Source organism: Prionailurus viverrinus, chromosome C2 (assembly GCF_022837055.1).
Source record: "Prionailurus viverrinus isolate Anna chromosome C2, UM_Priviv_1.0, whole genome shotgun sequence".
In the NCBI taxonomy this organism is placed as follows: Eukaryota; Metazoa; Chordata; class Mammalia; order Carnivora; family Felidae; genus Prionailurus; species Prionailurus viverrinus.
The window spans coordinates 85,589,175-85,599,393 of NC_062569.1; the positions used below are offsets into that span (position 1 = coordinate 85,589,175).

General features: G+C 42.9%; 1 protein-coding gene across 1 annotated transcript in view; it reads right to left on the minus strand.

Moving 5' to 3' along the window:
* Positions 1–9,713, minus strand: part of LSG1 (large 60S subunit nuclear export GTPase 1) — a 36,762-nt gene extending 27,049 nt beyond the window's left edge. Inside the window, exons 1-4 of the mRNA XM_047874121.1 lie at positions 9,572–9,713; positions 7,402–7,528; positions 610–730; positions 347–433 (exon numbers count right to left, since the gene is read on the minus strand). Coding sequence (XP_047730077.1) covers positions 347–433; positions 610–730; positions 7,402–7,528; positions 9,572–9,670 — 434 coding nt within the window. The 5' untranslated portion in view covers positions 9,671–9,713. The remainder of the gene's footprint in view (positions 1–346; positions 434–609; positions 731–7,401; positions 7,529–9,571) is intronic.
* Positions 9,714–10,219: the final 506 nt, after the last annotated feature.

Consider the following 10,219-nt stretch of genomic DNA (forward strand, 5'->3'; position numbering starts at 1 on the left):
ATTTAACCCCTGGAAGTTTAGCACACAAAATGACATTTCTCCCACGCACCTCTTTCTGGAGGAATGCTCAAGAGAGCGGTGATCAACTCCAGGATGACTAATGGCTACAGAAGGGTATGAAAAAGAGAGAAGGCCAGGAATGGAGCAGAGTAATCAATTTACCATCTCTGGGCAAAGATGCATGAGTACCCAGCAATGCTAGTTGCACAAAGAAACCGCACTTATAAGAAGAAATCTACCATTTCCCTTCTAAAAGAATCAAGCCTTCAAAATGCAAATAGTGCAAACACACCAAAATGTCAGACTCAGAATTTCAAGACAAATCTTCCTATCTTCTAATACTCACCGGACAAGCTGACGTCTCCATTCTAGAAAGTTATCTTTCTCTGCCTGTTTGAGTTCTTCAGGACTAGTGTTTTTGTCCCACTTTGGTCTGAAACAATTACAGAGGGAAAAAACAATCCACGAGTTACCAAAATAAAATGGGGTTTGGATTTAATAATGACAGCTGAGAAAAGGAAACAGGCAAAAAGAGAACACCAAATTAAAAATTTTATACTCAGGGGTCTTGTTATGCCTTATAATGTCCCACATTCTTGTTCAACTCACCTCCGTGGTACACTCAGGAATTGTTTGTTTTTTTCATGGAGTTTCTTAATTCTCTGGTTCTCCTCAAAAGACAGCAGTCCAGTTCTAGCCTCTGGATGCACAAACTTAATATTCAGCTTCTCTGTTTAGAGAAAAGAAAGTACTGTTACTGAAGTGACAACATAGATAGTGAATACTGATCACTACCTGCAAAACTAAAAATACAGTACCTAAAACAGAATTTAAGCTTGATTAAAAAAAAAAAAAATGTTTATTTTTGAGAGAGAGAGAGACAGAGAGAGAGAGAGCATACGCAGGGGAGGGGGCGGAGACACAGAATCTGAGGCAGGCTCCAGGCTCTGAGCTGCCAGCACAGAGCCTGACTCAGGGCTCGAACCTACAAACCGTGAGATCATGACCTAAGCTGAAGTCGGACACTTAACCGACTGAACCACCCAGGTGCCCCTTTAAGCTTTCTTGATTTAGATACCTCCAGCCTTGGATAAATAATTTCCAAAAAAGGAATGAAAGAAAAAAATCTTGGGGCACCTGGGTGGCTCAGTCAGTTAAGCATCCGACTCAGGTCAATCTCACGGTCTTGAGATTGAGCCCCATGTTGGGCATGGTATTAGGCATGGAGCCTGCTTAAGATCCTTCCCCTCTCCCTCTGCCAGCCTCCTTTGTGTGTGTGCTTGCTTGCTTGATCTCTCTCTCTCTCAAAATAAATAAATAAATAAATAAATAAATAAAACAAAAAACAAAAAAACCTTTACTAAAGCTTTCAAAAGGTCAACCATCTTTTCAAGTATTAATTTTATAAAACTCCATATACTGAATGCGTTTCAAGGAAACAAACCGTAAGAGTGGGAAGAGACTACAAAGATTCAGCACAACCAATCTCATTTTACACATAGAGAATAATTAAAGACAATAAGAGTGGGTGGGGAAGCAAAGATTCAGCAAAAAGACTCACTCCAGTTAACACCGGTCAACTACTACACAGCTACAATTTATGTAAGATATTTATGATGAATGCCCACAATTAATGCTGTATAACAACTGAAAGGAATAAATAAATGTCAAGTTCATGTATAAACTACGGAGAGCCCTGCTCTAGGGCCCTATCCCCCCAAGCTGCTCTCGGCCTCTCTATTTCACCACACATAGCCACCTAGTCTCCATGGGCAGAGGATTCCATTGAGAGAAGCCAGTTAAACTTCTTACCTAATTGCTAAGGGAAGGTCCTATTCAAACACAACAGAACACCTTTAGGAGTGTTCCTCTTGACCTTCAAGCAGAGTGCTACCTGCTACCCATCAGACTAACAACACCATCTATGACCTTGGTCTGCACACTCCAGTAACATAGAGTACGGTCCACCCAACCATTACTGTCATTCATGCCATCTTCAACCAAGTCAAAACACACACCCCTTTAGCCCCATATTTGGTAATTCTTTCTCCTTCCAATGGTGATCCCCCACCTGACGTTCCCACTTTGCTGTGTCTAACCTCTGTCCATGCCTCTACCCTCTTGATTCTTTCCTCTTTTCCCAGTCCCACATCCAGCTCAAAGCTTCATTTCCTTCCTTATTTGGCTAAAACCATATGGTACAACCACCCTCCAACTCAACATTAAAATTCCTTACTCTACTGCACCCGCTACCAAACCTCCTAACTTTAAAAAAGCCAAGTATCCCTTCTGATTTCAGTAGCAATGCTCTCAGGGTTGCCGCAAGTAACACAATACAGCCACTTGTCTCTGAACTGTTTTTACTTACAACACTTCTGACACCAAATGGGTGCATTTTTCCACACCAGCAACCAGCTCTCCAACTCTGACAACAACTCGATGTCCTACAATTCCATCATATTCTGACACTATCAAGAGTTAGTGTCACACTCTACAGGTTTAAAGGCTCAGTCCCACAAGACTGTTCCACTTCAGATGCCAAGTCTCTGAATGGGCTTTTATGGAGGTTTTATTGCACAGGTACAATTGATTAAATCACTGGTTACTGGTGTTTAGCCTAATCTCTAGCACCTCTTCTGAGGTCCTGAAAATTGCAACCCATAATCACAGGGTTGGTTCCTACTGCAACCAGCCCTGCGTAGAAGCTACCTAGGGACCCACAAGTTCCTCATTAGCATAAACTCAGAAGTTAATAAATTGTAAGGGGATTATTATGAGTAACAAAAGACACTCCTCTCACCCCTGACTCAGGAAGTTACCAACAAGGGTTTTAGAAGCTCTTGTATCAGGAATCAGGGGGTGAAGACAAAATATATGTTACCACAACATCACATTTTCTCCTTATTTGCTGAAAACAAGGAGTGAGCACTACCTGTGCCATCTTTTAAAAGTAAAGAGTTCCCAAAGAACATTTAGCATTTGTCATTATTCTGCAATCCTCTGTTAGGTCAGGAACTCACATGAAAATGTACTTAAAAATCACTGATCATCAACCAATCCAAAAACATACGCGTGCGTGCACACACACGCACGTAAATTTAGCATGCAATCTGCAGGGTTCACACACAGGTGAAATATGTAGTTTCCTGGTTAAGAATCCCTATCCCTGTGTGTCCAGCAGTGTCTGCAGGCTACAGAGAATTGAAACAAAATTCTATCACCTCCACATTCATTATTAAGGGAAAGGAAGAAAAAGCATAAAATAAATTATTTTTTTATTGTAGAGAGAGAGAGAGTGTAAGCAGGGGAGAGGGCCAGAGGGACAGAGAGAAAAGTGTACGAAATAAATTTTAATGAGAAATTTTAATGGAATTTGAAAGGTTTATGGAAGCTCACTATGTAGGCACACTTGATTAAATCACTGGCCTTTATGATTGGCTTCATCTCCAGTCCCTCTCCCCTCCCCCAAAGGTGAGCCCCATGTCGGGCTCTGTGCTGACAGCTCAGAGCCTGCAGCCTGCTTCAGATTCTGTGTCTGTCTCTCTGCCCCTCCCCTGCTTGCTCTCAAAAATAAAACAGTAAAAAAAAAAAAAAAAAAATTAAAAATTTTAATTACACAATACATAAACTTTCCTTGTAAAAACATTCAACAATAAAGTAAGGCAAACATTCTCTATAACCAACTCCCAACCTTCTGCCCACCCCTACAAACTTGGTTCCCTCCCTTGAGATTATCCATTAAATGTGTGGGCGTCCAAGGTTTTTCCTAATACACACATACATATATAGATTGGTCATACTATTTTCTTAATGTAAATGGTACCACACTATATGGGCTCGAACTCATGAACTACGAGATCATGACCTGAGTCAAAATCAAGAGTCAGGACACTTAACTGACTGAGCCACCCAGGTGCCCCATCTTGGGTCTTTTAGTGTAACAGGTCATGGAGATCCTTCACTTTAGTATCCAGAAACTTACCTCATTCTTTTTAACTGCCACAGAGTATTTCAGTGTGTTTATACCACAGTTTAGCCATTTTCCCACCTATTGAACATTTAGGTTGTTTCCAAGTGTTCATTGCTAAAATACAGCATCATCTGGGAACTTTTCAGAAATGCAAATTCTCAGGCTCAACTCACACCTACTGAATCTCCAGAGGAGGGGTCCAGGAATCTGTTTCCTAGGTAACTGTGATGCTCACTAAAATTTGAGAACCACTGCTCTAGGACAAGTATTGAAAAGTGGAAACACCAGGTCATGAAATATGTACTTTAAATTTTTGATCCTGTCAAACCAAATGTATATTCAACCTCTCCCTCTCTGCTCACTCTCACCCTATAACCTATGCATAGGTTTATTAACCTTGGTAACTTTTACACACACACACACACAACCTCTCTGCCATAGTCAAGTATCTCAAAAGAATACAACACGCTCATTAACTCGATTTCTTTACCTTCCTTTTTTTTTTAGTTTTTAAAATGTTTTTATTTTATTTTTGAGAGTGAGAGAGACAGAGCATGAGTGGGGGAGGGGAAGAGAGAGAGGGAGACAGACACAGAAACCGAAGCAGGCTCCAGGTTGTCAGCACAGAGTCTGATGCGGGACTCGAACTCATAGGCCATGAGATCATGACCTGAGCCAAAACTGGATGCTCAACTGACTGAGCCACCCAGGCGCCCCACCCACCTCCCTCTTTTTCTACTCCTTTTTCTCTCTCCTCCAATGATGGCTCTACCTCTCCTCACTCTTCTTCACTCACTCCACTCCCTTCCACAAAGTCTGGTTTATCACATCTCCCTAGTAATCTTGTTCCAGTTTTTTGTGCCATTCTTCTACTACTATTTCTGTCTGGCCTGCTTTTCTTGCTGGACAGTCATTCCTCTTCAAAATCCATCAGTGACCTTTCAAAACAATGAAATCTAAAATCATGTTTCATACCTGCTTAAGCCTCTATAAAGACTCCTTTAAAAGCCCTACTTTTCAATATTTTTAATATTTAAAGCCTTTGCTGGGGCGCCTGGGTCAGTTAAGTGTCTGACTCCTGATTTCAGCTCAGGTCATGATCTCCCAATTCGTTGAGTTTGAACCCTGCATCGGGCTCTCTGTTGACAGTGCAGAGCCCGCTTGGGATTTTCTCTCCTTTTCCCCCACTTCCTCTCTCTCAAGATAAATACACATTAAAAAATAAAATAAGATAAAAACCTTGCCCACCTCCCTTGTGTTTGCTCATCACATCCTGTGTCTGTGTACTTCAAGCACCTGCAAGGCCAACTTCTAGCCATTTTCTGAACAAAGTAAGCTGCTGCTCACATCTTAGCTGGAGTCCTCTGCCTGCTCATGTATACTGTCCTGTGTCATCTCACCTGTGTCACCCTTTGAGACTCAGCCCAAGCATAGAGCTTTTCTTGAGTGGCCCCGGTCCTCTTTCAGACAGAATGAATACTAACTACATCTTTTGTGATCCCATTGTTTGCTACAGACTTCTTTCATAACACCTAAAACAAAAGTTTGCAGAAATAAAATCATTGTATTCAACACTGTACTCTCAATAGCCAAGACAATCCCTGATAGTAGCTGAAGCCCAATAAAAGCATCTAAACAAATCAATGAATTTGCTAAACAACACAATAACACTTATCATAATGAAAGAGCAATAGAAATAGTTTATAATGCTACCTCTGTGCTTAGAAGACACATAAAAAAAAAAAAAAAGAGGACAGCAGTGACTAAAACAGATTACGTGCATGGATAATTCACAACCCTGTGTCAACAAGTACTTTAAAACACAATTCAGGGGCGCCTGGGTGGCTCAGTCGGTTGAGCGGCCAACTTCGGCTCAGGTCACGATCTCGCAGTCCGTGAGTTCGAGCCCCGCATCGGGCCCTGTGCTGACAGCTCGGAGCCTGTTTCGGATTCTGTGTCTCCCTCTCTCTAACCCTCCCCCGTTCATGCTCTGTCTCTGTCTCAAAAATAAATAAGCATTAAAAAAAAAAAAATTAAAAAAAAAAACAAAACACAATTCAAACTGCCTAAGTAACAGCACCAGGCCCAGGATTTTGCTTCTAACTATGGTATCAGAAAACATTTTCTGGGGGCGCCCGGGTAGCTATCGGTTAAGCATCTGACTTGGGCTCAGGTCATTATCTTGTGGTTTGTGGGTTCGAGTCAGGCTTTGTACTGACAGCTCAGAGCCTGGAGCCTGCCTGGGATCTGCCCTCCCCCACTCACACTCAGTCTCTCAAAAACGAATAAACATTTAAAAAAACCCTCGTTCTTTGACTCTCCCCCGCTTGCACTCTGCATCTCTCTCTCTCTCTCAAAAATAACCAAACTTTAAAGCTATTTATTTTTCAACGTTTATTTATTTTTGGGAGAGACAGAGACAGAGCATGAACGGGGGAGGGGCAGAGAGAGAGGGTTAGACACAGAATCGGAAACAGGCTCCAGGCTCTGAGCCATCAGCCCAGAGCCCGACGCGGGGCTCGAACTCACGGACCGCGAGATCGTGACCTGGCTGAAGTCGGACGCTTAACCGACTGCGCCACGCAGGCGCCCCAAAAATAACCAAACTTTAAAAAAAAAAAAATTTTCTGGAAAGTGCTGGTATTGTCCACCATAATGTTGACTGGTCTTTATCCCACAAGAGATTGAGTTTTTTGATATAATGAGGTACATAATCTGAAGGTGTTTTTAGACTTAATTTTATTTTATTTTTTATTATTTATTTATTTATTTATTTATTTATTTATTTATTTATTTATTTTTTAACGTTTATTTATTTTTGAGACAGAGAGAGACAGAGCATGAACGGGGGAGGGTCAGAGAGAGGGAGACACAGAATCTGAAACAGGCTCCAGGCTCTGAGCTGTCAGCACAGAGCCCGACGCGGGGCTTGAACTCATGGACCACGAGATCATGACCTGAGCCGAAGTCGGTCGTTCAACCGACTGAGCCACCCAGGCGCCCCTAGACTTAATTTTAAAACTGTGGCACATCCTGAACCTCACAGCTTGATTCTACTTGAGTAGAAATTCCCACGTTCTTCTGGGATATGTGCCTCTGCTTAAAGACAGCTCATTTATGAATTTATTTTATTTTTAAAGGTTTATTTATTTGAGAGGTGGGGGGCAGGGAGAGAGAACCAGTAGGGGAGGGGCAGAGAGATGGAGACAGAAGAGCTATTAGCACAGAGCCCGATGCAGGGCTTGAACTCACAAACCATGAGATCATGGCCTGAGCTAAAGTCGGACACTTAACCGACTGAGCCACCCAGGCGTCCCTGTTTATGAGTTTACTAGAGTCTACAGAACACTTCCAAGCAGACATATTTGTACCTAGTCAGCAAAGATGGAAAGGTGACCAGTGTCCCATGTACTCAGAAATAAGCCACTTACCAGCTACGAACTCTGTCCCTGCAAGTTCTGCAGTTGCAAGGAAGTCATCGAGGGAACTCTGTTCAGTTACTGACTGAAGATTAAGACGACCCCAATCGTAGCCATCATTGAGCTCACTTGTGTGCAACTATGAATAAAACACAGGGTAAATAAGACAGCTGCTCTCTTCTGCCTCTGACGCTTGAAGAAACTTTACACTCCCAAGGAACTATTCTGTGGTCTTGAGAGTGGTGTCAGGCCCTTTAGAGTCAATATTAACACTGGTTAACACTTAAAAGAGCACTTGTTTACCTCTTAACAGGCACTTTCCATTCACTATTTCATTTAATTTTCAAAACCTTTTGAACTAAATTTTATTAACTCTATTTTACTGATGAGGAAACAGTCTTGAATAAATAAAAATAACTTGCCCAGAGTTGCTGCTAATAAGTGGTAGAGGTAGGATTTGAATCCAGACTGTCTGATCCTGGCAGATGTCGTAGAAAATTTTTGATGGAGACCCACAGTAAAAAATACATGTTTAGGGGCGCCTGGGTGGCTCAGCTGGTTAAGCGTCCGACTTTGGCTCAGGTCATGATCTAGCAGTTTGTGAGTTCGAGCTCCATGTCGGGCTCTGTCTGTGCTGACAGCTCAGAGCCTGGAGCCTGCTTCTGATTCTGTGTCTCCCTCTCTCTCTGCCCCTCCCCTGCACATGCTGTCTCTCTTTCTCTCTCTCAAAAATACACAAACATTAAAAAAAAATTTTTTTTAACATGTTACAAAGTCCTCCAAATGCTGTGATCCTGAGAGTGATACAATTCTGTGCCATTCAGTAGGGCAAAATAGAAACGACAGAATCCTGAAGCAGAGTTACCTCATCACATGTAATACACTGATATTTTGAATTCTATCCTGTTGGGTTAAAAAACCAGTAGATGGGGGGCGCCTGGGTGGCGCAGTCGGTTGAGCGTCCGACTTCAGCCAGGTCACGATCTCGCGGTCTGGGAGTTCGAGCCCCGCGTCAGGCTCTGGGCTGATGGCTCAGAGCCTGGAACCTGTTTCTGATTCTGTGTCTCCCTCTCTCTCTGCCCCTCCCCCGTTCATGCTCTGTCTCTCTCTGTTCCAAAAATAAATAAACGTTGAAAAAAAAAATTAAAAAAAAACAAAAAAAAACCAGTAGATGGGACTTACATAACTAATTTCCAGGAGCAATACAGGGTTTGATAAACACTGTTCTAGCCACATGCTCAGCACAGGTACAAATAAATTGCAAAGTTGAAGGTTAAAAGATTAGGTAGTCTAAGGCCACAGGCCAGCAAAAAAAAAAAAAAAAAAAATCAGAGTAAGGATTAGAATCCCGTTTAGAATTCATATTCAATCTTCTTACCACTTCCTAAAGGATATACAACAAATTCCTTCAAAATCAATGAAAAGTTATCAGTAATCTACGGAGTAACTTGGACCTGCTGACTGTTGCAGAGCCCCGTATGCGTTTACTCTGCCCAGGGAACGGATGGGAATCAGACGGCGTGAGAGTGGCTCGCAGGGAGTTAGCACTAGGGATATTTTTTATTTTAGCGTAGGTTCTTACGGAAAACCAAGTGAATCTCAAATACCTGGGAGTATGAGTAGACCAAACAAGTCAAATTACCTCATCCATTTTTCAAGGATCTTAAAATTATGTTCATCCCCAGGCCCTGGGAAATGTTAGGCCAGCTCGCCACATTTTGGAGATTCATCTTCCAAAGCGAAACCCTTAGGGAATAATAAGGATGCAGCAAGCATCTGCGTTATTTTGTTATTTCTGGTGGCAAGCAGCCGCTCCTGGGGTTGTTGCATTCTTTGAACAACACCAAAATTAGTAGCTTTTCTGTCTTTCCTACTCAGAAACTCTCAACGTCCCTGGCATTCGAGATCCTTCAAGTTCTCACAATAGCTTCACCATCACAGTAGCCCTCCCTTCAAGCCTCTACCTCTGCGCCTTGCTAGAAGGACTACTTATCGGTCTGACAGTAACTTCCACCAACTCATCTTTCACACTTGATCTTAGCCAAAAGGCCGAGAAGCGATGCACCAACTCATCTTTCAAAACCCTACTTCGGCGTCACTTTCCCTAGAAAATGTTCCTGTGACCTTTGACCCCAGGCGGATCTCCTGACAAGAAAGGCTTAGAGGAAAAGCTCTGTGTTACCCAGGAATCGGCGTGACGGTGGTTACGGCTCCGCTGAGTCTTCTGGCGGATAAGGGCCCGGCCGAGAGTCCCGGCATCGGGCGCTCTTCTGCGACCCATAGCGGCACAGCACTCGCGCCAGGCCTCTCCGCCCGGCACGCGCGTTTTCCGGTATTCAAGAGCTCGACCCCCGGAAGTGACGTATAAGCGAGCCCAAGTGGTGGAGGCCCGAGTTGAAGAGAAAACGGAATAACTTGCTCCAGACTGCCCTTTGTACATCTCGAGTTGCCACTATTATAAAATATAAATGTGAAAATGGCCTCATAATTGAATTTCTATGACTATATCTACGAATATCTCAAATTTGGATAAAATGTTTGAATTAAAAGAATGGTACTTTCCAGATTCGTGCGTTGATCTTTAGCGTCCGGCGAGGAACTAGGAGACCTGAAAAAATGGCCGCGCGTATTCTGGGTCCTAACTCCGCCTCCCAGCTGTTTTTTGTCATTGAAGAGGTGGAGACTTACAGCCGCGCGAAGAGGCGCTGTTTCCTGGCGCTGGTTTTCTGCCTGCGTCTGGAGGTATGGTCTGACTGACACCTTCAAGTCCGGAATCTAAGTAGTTTTTGTTTACTTAGTCTTTCCTAGCTGCGAACTGGGGAGAAAAGTC